General features: G+C 40.0%; 3 protein-coding genes across 4 annotated transcripts in view; 2 read left to right on the top strand and 1 right to left on the bottom strand.

The window, feature by feature from the left end:
- The window catches only part of ROR1 (receptor tyrosine kinase like orphan receptor 1), a gene marked incomplete at its 5' end in the record, with an annotated part of 394,299 nt that extends 391,217 nt beyond the window's left edge, over nt 1–3,082 (top strand). For both annotated transcript variants that reach the window (XM_080656374.1, XM_080656373.1), the window contains one exon: nt 1,540–3,082. In XM_080656374.1, the coding sequence (XP_080512500.1) occupies nt 1,540–2,967 (1,428 nt within the window). In that variant the 3' untranslated portion in view covers nt 2,968–3,082. The remainder of the gene's footprint in view (nt 1–1,539) is intronic.
- Nucleotides 3,083–13,156: 10,074 nt separating this feature from the next.
- UBE2U (ubiquitin conjugating enzyme E2 U) overlaps nt 13,157–19,018 on the top strand; it is a gene marked incomplete at its 3' end in the record, with an annotated part of 48,922 nt that continues 43,060 nt past the window's right edge. The window contains exons 1-3 of the mRNA XM_080654634.1: nt 13,157–13,231; nt 16,289–16,370; nt 17,737–17,829. Of these exons, the coding sequence (XP_080510760.1) occupies nt 13,166–13,231; nt 16,289–16,370; nt 17,737–17,829 (241 nt within the window). The 5' untranslated portion in view covers nt 13,157–13,165. The remainder of the gene's footprint in view (nt 13,232–16,288; nt 16,371–17,736; nt 17,830–19,018) is intronic.
- On the bottom strand, nt 15,455–15,805 carry LOC308242575 (small ribosomal subunit protein mS33-like; the record flags this gene model as incomplete). Its single annotated transcript, XM_080657056.1, has 1 exon — nt 15,455–15,805. The coding sequence occupies one exon, from the start codon at nt 15,803–15,805 to the stop codon at nt 15,455–15,457; it is 351 nt and encodes a 116-aa protein (XP_080513182.1).

Here is a 19,018-nt window from a genome sequence, read left to right on the forward strand (position 1 = left end):
TAGATTTGAGGTGAATTTTTAAAAATAGGAAAAACACAGGACCCGGTAGACATTTACTGCCAAGATCAAATGTCACCATTTAATACTTATTTTTATTGTGAGGCCCATGCTTTCCCCCATCTGTGTTAAGGGCAGTCAGTCAACAGCCCACTTGCAAAGCCATAGGAATATCAATTGGTATGAAGGGAAATGCAAGACATTGAAATCTGATTAAGACAAAACATACAGCAAGGTAATAATAGTCAGAGTTAACTAGCATTTACCATGTGTCAGACAGCATGCTGAGTACTTTACAAATGTTAACATATTAAAAGTTCGCAAGAATCCTACAAGATAAGTAAATTGTATCAAGTATTATCATCTCATTTTACAGACAAAGAAATTGAGGCAGGAGGTGGTTCAGTATTATACCCGGGGTCACACAGCTGGTAAGTGGAGAATGCAGGATTCAAATCTGATTGGCTGGCTGTACAGGTCATGCATGTAACTAGCCACCACCCTGCTTCTTGCATGTAGTGGCAATCAGACCATAAAACCAAAGGACTCTAGAGGCCAAGACCGTAGTGGTCAAGGAGCGCTTCAGAGGAGGTAAGGCTTCAATAAGCAGAGAGGAGCACATTCCGAGCCTCCCCACCTATACTGTGAGCACCGCAGGACAGTCTTTCATTTGGTTCCTCTTGCTTTTCGCACAATAAACACCCTAAGAGTAGGAGAGCATTGCAGGAATAAAGGTATTAGGCAGTAATGTGCACGGTGGTTTAGGGTGGACAGCAAGGAGACCTATTTAACTACAGTGATGCTATCACAGAGAGGAGTAGCAAGGGGAGGCAGGTGAGGGCCAAATCACAGACACTCCAAGTGCCAGGCTACGAATTACGGCTGTATCGTCCGCAGCAGTGCTTCTCGCGCTCTGATGTTCACTGAAATGCTTGGGGCCGGGAAAAGCACGTTCTCATTCAGTAGGTCAGAGGTAGGCCCAGGAGTCCTCATTTGTAGGAAGCTTCCAGGGATGCTGAGGTTGCTGTCCCAAGACCACAGTTGGAGTAACACGACGCTAGGCAAAAGCAGGGAACCATTGTTGGAGCAAGGGGTGTAGAAGGGTGAGTTGGGGAGTGATGGACAGAAAGTTGCCAATGACGGCTCCCCTAAGTTGCAGCCAACCATTTAAAATGTATAGACCTACAATATTTTAATCTAATTTATAGAACCTTTCTCTCTATGTTCCACCCACTCCTTCCAGGTGCCAAGAAGGTGCCTTAAGAAGTGTTTTAGCCCAGCTGGTGTGGCTCAGTGGATTGAGCATCATCCCATGGACCAAGAGGTCCCGGATTTGATTCCCAGTCAGAGCATATGCCAGGTTGTGGGCTCAATCCCCAGTAGGGGGTGTGCAGGAGGCAGCCGATCAATGTGTCTCTATCATCATTGATGTTTCTATCTCTCTCTCTCCCTCTCCCTTCCTTTCTGTTTAAAAATCGATTTAAAAAATAATTCAAAAAAAAAGAAATGTTTTAAACCACACTTTTCCTTTCTTTCATACAGAGCAAGGCTAAGGAACTGCCACTTTCTGCTGTACGTTTTATGGAAGAATTGGGCGAATGTGCCTTTGGAAAGATCTATAAGGGCCATCTCTATCTCCCAGGCATGGACCATGCTCAGTTGGTTGCTATAAAGACCTTAAAAGACTATAACAACCCCCAGCAATGGACAGACTTTCAACAGGAGGCCTCCCTGATGGCCGAACTCCACCACCCCAATATTGTCTGCCTTCTAGGTGCTGTCACTCAGGAGCAACCTGTGTGCATGCTTTTTGAGTATATGAATCAGGGGGATCTCCATGAGTTCCTCATCATGCGGTCCCCACATTCTGATGTTGGCTGTAGCAGTGATGAAGATGGGACTGTGAAATCCAGCCTGGATCATGGAGATTTTCTGCACATTGCCATTCAGATTGCAGCTGGCATGGAATATCTGTCTAGTCATTTCTTTGTCCACAAGGACCTTGCAGCTCGCAATATTTTAATCGGAGAGCAGCTTCATGTAAAGATTTCAGACCTTGGGCTTTCCAGAGAGATATACTCCGCTGATTACTACAGGGTGCAGAGCAAATCTTTGCTGCCCATTCGCTGGATGCCCCCCGAAGCCATCCTCTATGGCAAATTCTCTTCTGATTCTGATATCTGGTCTTTTGGGGTTGTCTTGTGGGAGATTTTCAGTTTTGGACTCCAGCCCTATTATGGATTTAGTAACCAGGAAGTGATCGAAATGGTGAGAAAACGACAGCTGTTACCCTGTTCTGAAGACTGCCCACCCAGAATGTACAGCCTCATGACAGAATGCTGGAATGAGATTCCTTCTAGGAGACCAAGATTTAAAGATATTCACGTCCGGCTTCGGTCCTGGGAGGGACTCTCCAGTCACACCAGCTCCACGACTCCGTCAGGAGGAAATGCCACCACGCAGACCACCTCCCTTAGTGCCAGCCCAGTGAGTAATCTCAGTAACCCCAGATATCCCAATTATATGTTCCCAAGCCAGGGTATTACACCACAGGGCCAGATTGCTGGTTTCATTGGCCCACCAATACCTCAGAACCAGAGATTCATCCCCATCAATGGATACCCGATACCTCCTGGATACGCAGCGTTTCCAGCTGCCCACTTTCAGCCAGCAGGTCCTCCCAGAGTGATTCAGCACTGCCCACCCCCCAAGAGCCGGTCCCCAAGCAGTGCCAGTGGGTCAACGAGCACTGGCCACGTGACCAGCTTGCCCTCATCAGGATCCAATCAGGAAGCAAATATTCCTTTACTACCACACATGTCAATTCCAAATCATCCCGGTGGGATGGGTATCACCGTTTTTGGCAACAAATCTCAAAAACCCTACAAAATAGACTCAAAGCAACCATCTTTGCTAGGAGACTCCAATATTCACGGACACACCGAATCTATGATTTCTGCAGAATTATAAAATGCACAACTTGTTGTAAATGTGGCACACCGGAAAAACTAGAAAGTCATAAAAAAAGATTTATATTCAAATGTTTTTATTAAAGTAAGGTTCTCATTTAGCAGATATTGCAACAAGTACCTTCTGTGAAGTTTAAGTTGTGTCTTACCAAGCAGGGCAGACACCGGCCGGAAAGAAACATTGTGGGATTAAGGCCTCATCAGGATGTGTGCCATGACATTGGGATTTGTTCCAAGTACTGAAACCTGCAAACCAGCAAAGAGGAAAAGATCCTTGTGATTAAGCATCAAACCAAAAAGGAAAGTCAAATGGTGCTTTGTGCATTTCACTTTCAGTCACCATGACTGGTCTCTCCCCAAAATGTATATACCGTAACATTTGTCTACCTGCTGTCTTTTCTTCAGGACCTATGTTCAGGAATTATGTTGGTTCAGTTTAAACTCTGTGCATCTTTATATGGAAGTGATGCTCAGAATCAATGAGGAAGCCTTAGGCCAAATTTGAAATCCCAGATGGAAATGAGCCATAAGATAAGTGTAAGTTCCCCTGAAGCCTTCGACGCAAGGGGGCTTCTTTGGGAAGGTGCAGAGTGTGGCTCTTTGTGAATCTCCTCTGCTGATCATGAAGGCCTTTTCTACATTTTCTTTTTCCACGGTTTACACAGCCCTTGAAATAATATAGGGCATCCAACGATAAGAAGGCTAGATGCGGATGTTGGAATTGATTATTGGTTGATAGTGATAGTTTATTTTGTTGCATTAGAAATGAGGCACCAAAGGAAGCAGGCAGGAAAATGGCCCCTCGACCTAGGTCAGCATCCATGGGAGAGGAACAAGGGTTCCCATGGGGACAGCCTTGCGGGAGCTTCCCTGGACTAATACATTGACGAATAGAGGTGTGGCTGCAGATCAGCACATCAATGCTTGCAACTTCCTGTCTATGAGTTGTTCAGTGGACTCTGGGGAAGTAGGAAACTCTATGATACAATATCTAGATAATTTAAAGTTTCTCACTTTTTTTTCTGATCTGGAAATAGTCACAGTTTTTATCTCAGCACCAAGAGTTGCGACAATTTATTCATAGGATTAGTTGGAATACAAATACTATGAATTCTATTTTGTAAAATATTACAGTATTTTTAAAAAGCAAGTACTGAATTCTCACTTCAGAGATTACCATGAACTGAATTTTTTAAACTGATAAATAGAAGCAACATGATTATTTTTGCCTTAGTTAGAAGGAGGTATCGAATGTGCATCTCATGCCATTTACCTGCTAGCCATCTTTTGCCAAGTTTAGAATTCCTATAGATGGGTTTCAAGTTCTATGTAGAAAGGAATGTTATGGTTGATTTTTCTCTTGTTAAAAAATAGCTCCTTTATTCTAAGAACAATGTCTCCAAGTCTCTTTTTTTTATTTTACAGCTAAAGAGACTTTCCAGATATAGAGTAATTCCTGGAAATGATATTTGATGAGGAGAATGTAAGAGAATTAGAAGCACATTGATGTTCAATTTTTAAAAAAATACCATTACGATGAGAAATCTAGGAAATATATTTACCAGGATATGTTGCAGTTTTTCCAAACACTGAATCTTCAAATAAACAAACATGGACTTATAGGTACTGTGAACTTAAACAATTGGCTATATCCAAATTTATTCAGAGTTAAATTAAGACATATTTTTGTGGCATAAATAAGCTGACTCAGAAGTTACATTTCTTAACTTTAGGTAGAGGAGAATATTTGTATCCTTTTGTTGCTATGCAACTGTTTAATGATGAAGATTCAAACCACAATTTTGTATATCATACGACAATCAATTGTTTTCCAAGAATATTTATTATTTTAAGTAAATACAATTTCAATGAATCTTGAGTTTTTCTAGGAGTCCCTTAAAGGGAAATTAGCATTCCATGAGCCAGTAAAATGCCTACTCTGGAAAAACATTGCTATGGTAAAAAAATAATAATAATAATTCAAGTTAGTTTTTTATAAAGAACTATAACATTTATTTTAAACATTTTATAATTACTGAAGTCATTAAGGTGAGCAAACTAAATTTCAAAACCACTTGTAATAATGTATTTTATAATAGCACTGTGATACTACATAACACAGTCCCTTTTGTATTAAAATAGTATTTTTTTCACAAACTGAAAAATATCTTTTGCTTTGTTGACAATGTTTTTTTGTAAAATGACTTTATTTTCAGATCTTTTCTTTTTTGCACAAAACTATTGTTTATGGTTTGTATCACAGAAGTGAAAATATATCTTTGCATTTTTATATCTGGTCTGTTTCCTTGTTTCCTTTTGTGTATTTGTTTTTAACTCAATAATAGATTTTCTTCAAATATATGGTGGCAATATTCAGATATCTTGCCCTACCATATCTTTTCTTATTTTCACTGCATGCATTTAATCACTGTATTAATGTTTGATTTTTTATTATGGGCATTTAAAATAGACAAGCATGGAATTGTAATGACAAAAAGGCTATTTTATATTGAGGATATATGCATTTGTATTTCACACACCAGAGATGATATTAAACACTGATTATTTTATGCTGCTGTTTATTAAAAATGTTTACCATAAAATATTATTTCCTGAATATTGCTATCAATCATGGAAGTATTTGGGAATTTTCACACTATTTCTCCTAATGATTGATATTTCATAGAAAAAGGAATCATATTTCCTATTTATGGTATTTCAATGAAATAGTATTTTTTAAAACAGGCTTTTAAAAAATACACTTGGGCATTCTTTTGCTAGGTACCATAGGTGGAGGGGGGAATCCCAATGATTTCGTGAGCATATATTATCCACCTACATATGGCAAAATTTTAATTTTTAAAATCAAAATAATATATTAAATAATTGCAACCAATGGAATGTAAAAATTGGATTTAAAAGTTGCATTCTTTTCTGCCTTGATGCTTCCAGATGAACTTAGATATCAACAATCATGTCTTAGGACTCTGGAGAAGAAAAAGCTGTGTACGTCTCTGTTCCACTTAGATTCTAACCCTATCGATAAAATAAAAGAAATGTGACCATTCAATTGCCACAGGTTACCTTTATGACGTTATTTGCCCAAGAGAAAGAGTTCCCCATCTGGCCATGAATACACACTGTCAAGGAAAATGAGTATCATTATGAAAGTTCAAAGAACGTGTCCATTTCTTCTCTTTAATACAGAAGGGACTACAATAAAACCTTCAGGGCCTTATCCATCTGTTTTAGGTACAGCTCCTGTCACCACTTCAGCGATCAAACTCAATAAAGCAATCACTTCACATGGCAGTGAGATCCGAGTCAGGTTGGGTTTCTGCCTCTCACTTGAACCCCTCAATCTGCCTTTCACTCCCATAGCCTTCTTATGTCAAGGCTCTTCCCTCCCACCAGCCTCAATCCTTCAACTCATCTGCAAACTCGCAGCACCACCTCAGAGAAGGCCTGCTGCAAGTCACTAAATACTGATTTGAGAGGAGCTCTATTAACTACAAACCTTCGAAGTTTGTAGCTCTATTAACTACAAACCTTAACTATCCCCAAGGTTCTCAAAGTGTGATCCTCAGACCAGCAGACCTTGGAGCTTGTTAGCAATGCAGATTCTCAGGCTCCACTTCAAAGTACTGAATCAGAAATTCTGGGGCCCTAGCAATTTGTGCTTTAGCAAGCCCTCCAGTATTATAAAGATTGAGAATCACAGAACCACCCTAATTTAAAGGCATAGGAGTGGAGGGTGGGGAGATGGTCATTATATATATATACTGAGTAGCCAGATTATTATGACCACACCATCAGTATTTTGTTGGGCCACCTTTTGCCTTCAATACCATGGCAACTCTTCTTGGCATTGACTCCATGAGATGTTGAAAGGTGATGCGAGGAATCTGACACCATGCCTGATGAATAGCACTGTCTAGTTCTGTGAGATTTGATGGTTGTGGAACCAGCTACCTGATGGCTCTTTTAACTTCGTCCCACAAATGCTCAATTGGATTGAGATCTGGTGATTATGGGGGCCACCTAAGCAAAGTAAAGTCTCCCTCATGTTCTTGAAACCACTCCTGCACAATGGTGCATTGTCTTGTTGGAAGAAGCCATCTCCATTGGGATACGCCATCAACATGATAGGATGAACTTGATCAGCAATGATACTTAGGTATGTTGTACTATTCAGATGTCGTTCCACATGAATTAAAGGGCCCAAATCATGCCAGGAAAACATGCCCCAAACCATGACACTGCCCCCACCAGCTTGAAGGGTTGTACTCATGCATGTGGGGTGCATGCTTTCATGCTGTTTCCGTGAAATTCTCACTCTGCCATCTGCATGATGCAACTGGAAACATGATTCATCGAACCACATGACTTTTTTCCAATGCTCGACTGTCCAATCCTTGTGTTCCTGTGCGAATTGGAGACGTTTTATCTTGGTAACTGCAGACAGCAAAGGTGTTTGAACAGGCCTTCTGCTTCCATATCCCATAAGATGCAGTGTACGGCTAATTTGCCTACAAATGTCAGGTGGTCATAATAATCTGGCCACTCAGTGTGTGTGTATATATATCCTATCTAATAAAAGTGCAATATGCAAATTAACCATCACTCCACTACACCCACAAGCCATGCCCACCAGCCAATCAGGAGCCAGTATGCAAATTAACCCAACCAAGATGGCTGCAGCCACAGAGCGAGCAGGAGGCTTGGCTCCGCTCAAGGCTACAAAGTTTCAATTATAGAAGATAAATAAATCCCAGATACCGGGGCCTCCTGTAAAAGTTCTGCTCAGACATGCTATGTCTCCCATCCTCCTTGAAGCCAAATCCAGCCATAGGATAGGGATGTATCTCAACCCGCTGAGTGGTACTGCATGGCACCATCATAGTCATGGGCATGGATGTAGAATCTTAGTTGTTTTCCCCAACCTGGAAAAATCCCTGAGCGGGCAGACTTGGTAGAGCAACCCCAAAGCATCAGTACCCTTCTTTCCTCTTGCATTCAGGGTAGACATCATGAACTGCTGCTCTTTCCAACTGAACTCAATTTTAGCTTTAAATTTTTCAACATAGTGCCCTGAATAACCACTTAATCAGTCAGAAATAGCACCAGGGTGTAAATTTATCAGCCATCCCTGCACTAGAACAATACTTGTCAAACCAGGTTGTCATCCCAACTGGGGAGATTTCTAATAATTATATCTTCTCAGGACCACCCCAGGATTGACCTTAAAAGAGAAGCCTCCTTAACACCTCCTATAGATTCCTTAGCATACACCACTATGCCTAGGCTTCTGTCCTTCAAGGGACCTGGTTGAAGAGAATGGGAGCATGAAGCACGTACTTTTCAACTGCTCCAGCACAGGGGCCGGATGACCTTGTGTGAGTAAGGCAATCTCTATTTCTTTACCCATAAAATAATGTAACTGTAGCATAGAGGTTAAGAGTAAAGGTTCTGATGTCAGATTGCCTGAGCTTAAATCTCCCCTTCACCCCTTGGTAACCATGTGAATTTAGACACGTTCCTGAACTGTGATTTCATCCTCTGAAAAAGAATCTACTTTAGAACTGAAGCTAATCAACATACATGAGCTCATTAATGTAACCTGCAGACAAGAGGGCCTGAAAACGTTCTCAAAAAAAATGGGCTACAATTTCATAATTTTTCTATAATACCTGTCTTTCAGAGTCAGGGAATATGTATAAGTATATAGGAAGTATCTGACACATAGCAAGTGCTCAGAACATGGTAACATTGCTATTATTCAATGTGTTTTAAACAATTTTTATAAAAGGACACATTCTTTTCTATTGTGACAAAAAATTTAGAGCACAGTATATTCTATTTTTCATGTGTATATCCAGTGCTGATGCCAACGAGAGGGGGCGGGCTTAGCCGCTCAGCAATTCCGTCACCTCCCTTCCAACCACCCCTCATAAACAAACATACACTGAGTATAAACACCTCCAAGACACATCCCTAAGCCAGTGATTTTCAACCTTTTTCATCTCATGGCACACATAAACTAATTACTAAAATTCTACCGCAAGCAAAAAAATATTTTACATTTTTTTCCACTCTAACCAAAAAAAAAAAAAAAAGTATAATTTTGATTCATTCACACTGGACTGCTATTGTTGTGTTGGCTGTTGTCATTTTTTTAATTTGACAATCCAGGGGAAAAGAGGAGGTATTCCATGTTTTAAAAATTCTTGCGTCACACTGGTTGAAATCACTGCCCTGAGCCATCCCTAAACCATATGTCATCCCTTATACCTGCTCCAAACCAATTGCCACCTCAACTCCTCTCCCGTGTTGAAATTCTGGAATTATCCTTAGGACAACTGAGTATGAGAGGGTTAGTTAAACCGATATATGTGAAGGAAGCCTAGAATAATTATACCTTTTAAGCAGTTCCCCCTCGCACACCCTCACACTCTTAACGGTCTCGGTTGTACTTAGATATTATTAAATGCATCTCTCTCAATAATTGGTTTCCCAAGTGAGGAATGCAATGAAAGGAGACCTGATTCTCCTAAAATATGTGAAGTACCCAGGCAGGCATTGCATTTCCTCATCATAAACCTCCCTAAGATCCTCTCCTAAAGGAATTCTGAGCATTATTTTTCAGAACCTTGATTATGGGGGATGGGCACCAGAGCCTGAAATAGGAAACAAATTAGGTTCCTTTAAGCATCAAGGTCCAAAAACAAAGAAGCAGCTTTTACCAAATTATCTACACAATTTCCATCTTGAAAGGGTCCTTGATGCCCAAGCTAGAGTGATGGACTGTGCCAATTTGCCAGGGACTATCCCAATTTTAACAATGAAAGGCCTTTATCCCAGGAAAGCACCCAGCCCCAGGCAAACTTGGACTCTTGGTCCCCCATAGCTAAAGCCAAGAAGGTGCAATAAAAGCTAGCATGTATGGATTCAGAGGTCCTGTCTGTTAGGTAGACACAAATATAGATACCAATACTGATCATGGGCCGCTGCATCTCAGGTGCCTTGCAGGGAGAGGCCAAATTATTTTGTAATTCACACAACCCTGAAATTGGGGGGGGATGGTGCAGGGGGGGCTACACTTCAACTTTACAAAGGGGAATGAAGCATTTCTTGGAGCCTAGGCCTTTATAAGAGAAAATAAAAAAAATTTAAATTAGCAATTTCAGGAATTCACGTCACTGAACTAGGCTGCCCACCTCTTTCTTCCTGTTTGATCTTTGAAGATTAGCATCCAGAATTTTTCCTGACATTTATATTGAGGAAGGAGTATGAGATTATTAAAAGCAGAGAAACTCAATATGGGAACGCACATCAAAAGGTCTTCAAGACAAAGGAGGCATCATATGATTTGAAACCAGAGTTACTAGAAGCATGTGTGCTGCACTTCATTTTCTAGTTAACAGCATAACATACGTCAAAATGTGATTTAAAACACGTCTCACAGCTGAGCTGGCATTTGGCGATCCTCAGCCTTCTTTTGCTCTTGAGGACGGGGGTTCAAATCCAAACGAGGTTAACACTTTGTACTGGTACATATTCCTGGTGGATGAGGAAAACAGTCTTAGAGTTTAAGTAAAATGAAAACATCTGTTCGAGTCCTGAGGGGAAGGATTGTTTTTAAGAAAGAAGGGGGAAGGGGCATGCTTGGTTATGAGAGTGGGAGATGGCCTCAGTAACTTCACCAATGTTAAACCAGTACACTTTGAGTTGCCTTGCTCATCTAGGATGATGAAAATTTGTCCATGAGCCTTAGTTCAGACTTCATTTTTCAGGATGCCATACCTATCTTGTCCCCTAACCCTGTGTAAAGCCACATGTTAATGTCTACTAACTGGATTCAAACGCTTTTCATACTCAATCAGTGAGTGATTGACCTTTTGCCACTTGCTTTGCCTTGGTCAGTAGCTGCTCACTCTAAGCAGAAGCTGTATTAGGTAGCTATTGCTAACTAACAGAATGCCACAAACTTACTATTTCAAAACAATACGGGTCCAGCGTGACTGAATTTTCTGCTCAGGCCTCAGTAGGTGTTCGCTAGGTTGTGTTCTGATCTGGAGTTCAGGTCCTCCTCCAAGCTCTTGTTATGGCAGAATTCAGTCGCTTATTGTTATAACACTGAGGCCCTGATTCTCCTGCTGGCTGTCAGCCAGCCGCCACTCTCACCTCCAAGAGCCTACCACCCTCCTTGCCACATGGCCCCTTCATTTGCAAAGGGAGCAACAGAGCATCTCCCTCACATGGAATCCTTTTCACAATTTGAATTCCTGACTTCAGGAAGAGCCTGGTCTCATTTAAGGCTCACCTGATTGGGTCAGGCTCACCCCAAATCCATCATATTCACAGTCCTGAAGATTATGCAGGGGATAGAGATCATCTTAGAATTCTGCCTACCATAAAAAATGCAATGCAACCTTTCTCTTTTCAATCCTCTAGGCCAGTTGTTCTCAACCTTTCTAATGCCACGACCCTTTAATTCAGTTCCTCATGTTGTGGTGACCCCCAACCATAAAATTATTTTCACTGCTACTTCATAACTGTAATTTTGCTGCTGTTATGAATCGTAATGTAAATATCTGTGTTTTCTGATAGTCTTAGGCGACCCTGCTAGCAGTTCTCCTAGTTGAGAACTGCTGCTGTAGAACCTAAGGGGTTCTTGGGTTGATACTAGTATTTTAGTTGACAGGGGACTCAGAAAATTAGCAGGTAGAAATGCAGCCAAAAATAAATACACCAAAAAATAATTTTTTTAAAAAGCAACAGATGCACAAAGAAAACTATTGAGAGTAGCAATACCTTATTAAAGAAGGCTAGATAGCTCCAAATTAAGGTCTTTGTGAGGCAGGGCTGCCTAATGGTTAAAAGCATGGTCTCTGGAGCTACAGGTCCTGGAGTTTGCATCCTGGCTCTACTGCATTCCAGCTGTGTGACCTAAGGCAAATTATGTGGCATCTCTGTGCCCCATTTTCCCTTACTGTAAAAATTAGGATTGAGAATCAAATGAATGCCTGTTAAATATTTAGAACAGTGTGCCCAGCGCATGGTAAGTGCCGGGGTGGACTATCACTTGCTCTTGGCAATGATTGAGTGCTTATTTTTTTAATCCTCATAATAATCCTGAGAGATAGGTATAGACTGCATATTAATAGATGAAAAAATATTAAGTACCGGATGCTAAGTAACTTCTTCAGGGCTATGTAGGCTACGAAAACATAGATATGCTGGGATACAACCCAAAACTTTGGCAAGAAATGGGAATCTGAGAAATTATTAGTAGTGCTCTGTTCCTGGAGCATTCTTCCAGGGCAACTGTAGGACTCCAGGACATAATACATGCTAACGGATTTCAAATGGTAACTTGCCATGTGTTAAGATATCGTTATGAATACACCTGCACCTACTGGTCACTTATTACCTGATCGTTTCTGATAGTCAAAGAAACAGAAAGGATCAATTTGGAGAGGGATTTGAGTGAGGGCTTCTACATGCTGAACCTCAGGACTTCACTCCGACCCTATACACTAGTGAGGTAGGTAGAGTCCACCTTGGTGAACTGAGCGAGGGGGGGGGGGGGGTGGGGCCTTAACGACGAATCTCATTGGCCTTTCCAAGTGAAACGATTGGCCCATTGGATTCGGAGGGTTCTAGAGGTCTGCACCCTGTCGCTGATTGGATGAGAGGCTGTCAAGCTCCCACCGCCTTCTCCATACTTTTCATAAGGGGCCTGTTGCTTGGCAACCGATTTGCGTCTACCAGCTAAGTGGATCCCAGTTGCACCTGCGAAGAGAAAAAGGGGCTACCACCGCTGTAAACTTATGCCTCTCACGCCCACTTCACGCAGCAACAACCCGGGCTTGTCCCTGGTGCTAGTCCAAGTTTGCCTGGAGACTGGGCTGTGGGCTGGCGCTGCAGTGACTCGCACGGTGGTCAAGAACGTGCCCAAGTTTCCCCTTTGGAAGTCTGTCTTAGTTAGGAGGAGTCAGAGGAGAAGAGAAAGTCCCTGTTATATGCCCAACTTAGAAGCCATTTATCTTGGGAGCACAAGGCGTTCTGCAACTCTAGAAAGCAAGTAACTTAACGTCAGCTAACCAGGTGTGGGAGCGTGACTCGCAACCTCACACACCTGCCTCAGAGGAAAGCTTGGGAGTGTGGGGCCACGTGCCAGGCTCTGCTGCCTTATCATGTGCTGCAGAACTTACTTCTTGCTGCAAAGAGACTTGAGGGAGTTGGAAGAGAACAAGTATAAGGTGAGTACTGGGGACCCGGAGGGATGGGTTTCACTGGGGCAGAACTTTTATAAAGCAGCTTAATCTGTGTTTATTCATAAAGCATAATTAAGTTCAACCTAATTTACCACTACAGTACTGTTGTTTAACAAATCTATTTTACTATAACAATCCATTTCATAATAATAATTATTTCATAATGATAATAGTTAGCAATATTGAGCACATTGTGCTGAGTAATATATGAGGACTTAAGCCCTGAATATCAGGGTCTATCATGTTGTAAGTGACTAGCAGGTAAAAGATTACTCTCATTAATTACAATACTATAAGTAGTGTTTTGTTTTACCTATCAGAAACCTAAGCCTCAAAAAGGTTCAGTAAATATTTAGCCTCAGAATTGCTCTTATTTGTTTTGTTTTGTTTATTGATTTGAGAGAGAGCGAGGAAGAAACACTGATTTGTTGTTTCACTTATTTATGCAATCATTGGTTGATTCCTTTTAAAAAATGTTTATTTATTGATTTCAGAGGAGGGGCGGGGGAGAGAGAGAGAGAGACTGATTTGTTCTTCTATTGAGTTATACATTCATTGGTAAATTTTTATGTGTCCTGACAGGAGATCGAGCCAGCAACCTTGGCATATCTGGCCGATGCTCTAACCAACTGAACAATCTCTTCTCAGGGTCTTGTGTTCTACTCCCTGTGTATGGTGCACTTTTTGCTAACTTGTCACAACACATAGATGCCTTTCCCTTATAATTTTAACACAGAGGAAGGCTTTGCTCCAAATGACACCAATGAAGTTATTTTCATATTGTTTCTTCTCTACCTGAACTTTGTAGTTCTCTGTTGAAAAGACAATTCCATGAAGGAGAAATGATATGTAATTATAAATAACTAGAAGCCTGATGCACAAAGATTCGTGCTAGAATGGGCTTTCCTTTCCCTGGCTGCCAGCACTGCCTTTCCACTCTGGCCCAGCCCCTTTCCCCTCAGGCCCCAGAGCTGCCTCTTTCTGCTCCAGCCCCGCCTTCCCACACTGCCCAGAGGCCCTGAGAGACCAGGGGTGGGGCAGAATGCCTGCGTCGTCGCCATAGCAAGTGTCCTGCCCCAGTCATTCAGTGCCTGTGTATGCAAATTAACCGCCATCTTTGTTGGGTTAATTTGCATATCACTCTTGATTGGCTGGTGGCATAGTGGAGGTACGGTCAATTTACATGTTTGTCTATTATTAGGTAAGATGTAGATAATAGAGATATCTTACAGTGTTTATCCAGAGTAGCACCGAACATACTGAATAACTATGTGGTTGCTCAGAAATATTTATTGGGTATATTTAGGTCTATTTCCCAGCATAATTGATAAGGTTTTTCTGAAATACAGGGTGGGTCAAAAGTAGGTTTACAGTTGTGAGTACTGGAAACACAGTTTGTTCTTGTAGTATTATTTTTTAATTATTGTATTACTTTCCATGCAAACAACTGTAAACCTACTTTTGCCTACCCTGTATATTCTTGTCCCTCTATTGGAACAATATCTCAACTGTAGGGAAATATATTTTTATATACAAGCATAATTTTGGAGTTGTGTTTTTCTTAATGCAAATGTTCTGATTCATGCCTTCCATATAGCATTTATACAGTTTTTAAAAGCTCTGAAGAGATGCATGCTTTCCAATGAATTTCTTCTCTTCTAATTTGTATCTTAAATTGGCTATTGAAGTACATAAGCCACACATCCAAATCTTAACTTTCTAGTCCCACTTGTGATTTCCACACTTAAAATTTATTTTAAATGTACTATTTATTTTTATTTTTTTATATATACATTTTTAAAAATGTTTTTATTGATTTATAGGGAGAGAGGAAGGGAGAGGGAGAGAAACACTGATGAGTAAGAGAACAACATCATTGATCTGATGCCTCCTGCATGCCCCCCACTGGGGACTGAGCCTATAACCCGGAATCCAATTGATGACGTCTTGGTTCCTGGGTCAGTGTTCAACCACTGAGCCACACTGGCTGGGCTGCATTCATTTCTTTAGGGAATGAGATAAACCTCAGATTACAAAACCAAGGCCAAAATAACTTTGCAGAATTAGAATGTGTTCAAGAAACCAGTCACACTTTAACTGGATCAGACTTCAACATGGAGCATTTGTGTTCCTCCAAATGCTCTTCAGCTTAGGAAGCCGACACTCATCCGACATGGGGAAAGAGAACAAATACTCTTGCTTCTGCTCTCAGTTGCGGAGGAGGAAGTTTCTCTCCACACTGACAAACACTATTTCTTTTTTTGCTGCTCTTTTTCCTTCTCCTTTCCTTGGTTTCCGCTTTCCACGACGTTTCTTCAGATGTCTCTGCTCATCCTTGAAGTCCTGATGCTCCTCTCCATAAAAACGCAGTATCCCCATGAGCACAAAATAAGTGTTGTGATTTGGATACCAGTCATATGTCTCCTTCCTCTTGGCCCAAGGTTGCTCACTAAACAGTTTCACCATTTTCATGGATTTGGAATCAGTGGTGGCAACTTCTCCAAATAGCCGGGCACTCAGAGGAGTCATGCGCAAGGCATATTCTGAAAGTGAAGACATTTCTGAGGCAGCAAGGAGGAAGAGTCCCCAGTGGTGGCCTTCCTCTCCAACACTTAAATTTACTATTTTTTTTAAATATATGTTTTATGGGTTTCAAAGAGAAAGGAGAAAGGGAGAGAAAGATAGAAACATCAATAATGAGAGAATCATTGATCAGCTGCCTCCTGCATGCCCTTCTCTGGGGATTAAGCCCGCAACCTGGGCATGTGCCCTGAATGGGAATGGACCCATGATCTCCTGGTTCAGAGGTCAACGCTCAACCACTGAGCAACACCAGCCAGGCTTAAATTTACTATTGTGTGGAATCCACCTTAACAGCTAGGTAATAACACAAAATATAACTCCCCAAATCAGCATATAAATAAATTCATCAGGAAAAAAAAATGTAGAGTTTTTAGAATTCATTGTAATCTGATAACTGATTTTCAAAGCTGCAATAAATATTTAATCTTTTTTACTGCTTTGATTTTTTTTAAATTAAAGGGTATTACTGCCTTTCCTGTAAGTGAAGATAAGATGAAATGGGAAGCTAGTATTGAAGGTCTAAAGGATACAATTTGGCATGGTATGTATTTTCAAAACCAATCTACTTTTCAAAAAGTCTTTATGCCATTATTAGTCCATCTTCTTTATGTGCAAAAGAATGTTGCATTATATAAATTTTCTAGAGTTCTAAAAGTATTCACATGTTATTTTTCATTGTATGGCTTAATTTTTGCCATTTGTCAACCTAAATAGAAATGTTAGGTTTGAATTTTTCTTTATGCCAAATCTTAATGTTATTACATTGTTTAAGAAGCAGGCACAATAAAGCATAACAGTTGAAAATATCTTCTAACAGTCTTCCATGAAATCAGAGAATAGTATCAAAATTCCTATTGGCATCAAAATTCCACAATTATTTCTCACTTTTATTTTCTATGATTCTTCCCAAAATTTCCACATATCAAATTCTCAAGAAGACCAGGCCATTATAAACTTTAGTGATCATGCACTCTTTCAATTGTGGATTAATAAACTAGATTTGCTGAGTGAGATAGGGGAGAACAATATGTAAAGTGGATAATTACAATAAAATATAACATGTGCTATTAGGATTTCGAACAGAATGCCAAGGAGGCATTCATTAGTTAATTTTGCTTGGAGAGTCAAGAATGAATTTCTGCCCTGGCCAGTTTTCTCAGTGGTTAAAGCATCAGCCCACGGACCAAAGGTTCTTCGGTTCAATTCCCAGTCAAGGGCACGTATCTCAATTGCAGATTCAATCCCTGGCCCTAGTCATGGTGCAAGAGGAGGCAACCAATTGATGTGTCTCTCTCACACCCATGTTTCTCTCTCTTTCTTTCCCCCCTCTCCCCTCCTTCCCACTGTCTGAAAATCAATGGAAAACATATCCTCACTCCAAGGGTAAGGGTTCCATTCCCAGTCAAGGCACATGCTGGAGGCAACTGATTGATGTTTCTCTTTCACATCAGTGTTTCTCTCTCACACATACTCTCACTCTTGCTCTCACTCTCCCTTCCTCTCTCTAAAATCAATTTAAAAAAGAAGAATGCATAAGAGTTTGCCAGGTTTAGAAGGAGTGGAGGGGAAGGAAATTCAGGAAGAATAAACAGCATGGCAAAGAGAAGGTGCACCAGGTTCTGAAACAGTGAGTTTAGTCAATATGAGATATACAGTGAAAGGGACAAGTGTTAGGGGGACAGAGTTAGTGGATGGAAAACAGGCTGATAAGATAATGGGATTAGATTTTGAGGAGTCTATTAAACTACTTAGAGGGGTCTATGCACCCTATGATCCAATTTACTTCAGAATAAAACTCTAGGGACCTTGGGAGGCTAAACTATAATAAGAAACTTTAGTGTTAATCAGGTTAGTGTTAACCAGTACAACATGACACCTTAGTAAAAATATTTATTTTTATATTATAGGAATATTCTTCCCACTGACAATAAATTTTACACCGGAATATAATCTCGTCCCTCCAGTTGTGAAATTTAAAACCATTCCTTTTCATCCAAATGGTAAGGACCAAATGAGATTTTTATCATCAGGAGCTCTGTTTCTATTACCTTTGTTCTGTATTAGTACTTAATAATGTTTCTTTTTAATGTAATAACAACTATGATATGATTATAAAAGTAAGCATGCTTATTGGGGAAAACATAAAAAGAAAAAATTATCACTTTGAATCCTAATTCAAAGAGATATTACTCTCAACATTTAATTAAATCTATTTCCTTTTCTCTACATATGTATTTTTTTTCACATAGTTGAGGTATTAGATATAAAGTTTTACAAACAGTTTTTTTTTCCACTTAATATTACATAAGCTTATGGCTGCATTATTAAATATTCTTCAAAAGATCATTTTTAATGACTACATTGTTTAGTATTTTAGTTGGACTAATTTTTGTTATAAAATATGATACATTGACAAATTAACATTTTAGATAAAATTACATTAGATTGCTACTTCTGATTGATTTAAAAAACTAAAAATTTTAAATACTAAAAAGAAGGAAATTTAATAGAACTTTTTATGTACCTGGTGAAGAAGGCCTTTCTAAATGTGATAGGAACTAAAAAGCATGGAAAAAGCATGACACACTAAAAGACATAAACTTTTTAAAACTACAGCCAATGACATTATAAACAGAGACAAAATATATTGATTTGCAAAGTGAGGGAAAATATTTGCAACACATAAAATAGAATATCTGTAACATATAAAGAATACATGTAAATCAATAAAAAAACATAAAGCAATAGGAAAATGGACAAAAACTATAAACAAACACTTGGTAGAGGAAATATAACAAAAAATGTAAAAATCTGTTCAATCTCACTAGTAAGAAGAAATGCATATTAAAACTGCATATAAAATGCATAAAATTGTGATTCATTATTTATGTTTATAGACTATTAAAATAACAATTTTAGTAAAGGTGGACAAATATGGGTCCTCTGATATGATGCCCTTCAGGTGTCCTTTTGAAGAAGCAATTTGACAGTTTCTAATCCTATGTAATAAAAGAGTAATATGCAGATTAACCATCACTTCGCTACACACACAAGCCACACACAACAGCCATTCAGGAGCAAGTATGCAAATTAACCCAACCAAGATGGCTGTGGCTACAGAGCAAGCAGGAGGCTTGGGTTTCCCCGGCAATGGAGGAAGCCAAGCTTTCCGCACACCCTGGCTGGTCC

This window comes from Plecotus auritus, assembly GCF_963455305.1.
Source record: "Plecotus auritus genome assembly, chromosome: 2".
Classification (NCBI taxonomy): domain Eukaryota; kingdom Metazoa; phylum Chordata; class Mammalia; order Chiroptera; family Vespertilionidae; genus Plecotus; species Plecotus auritus.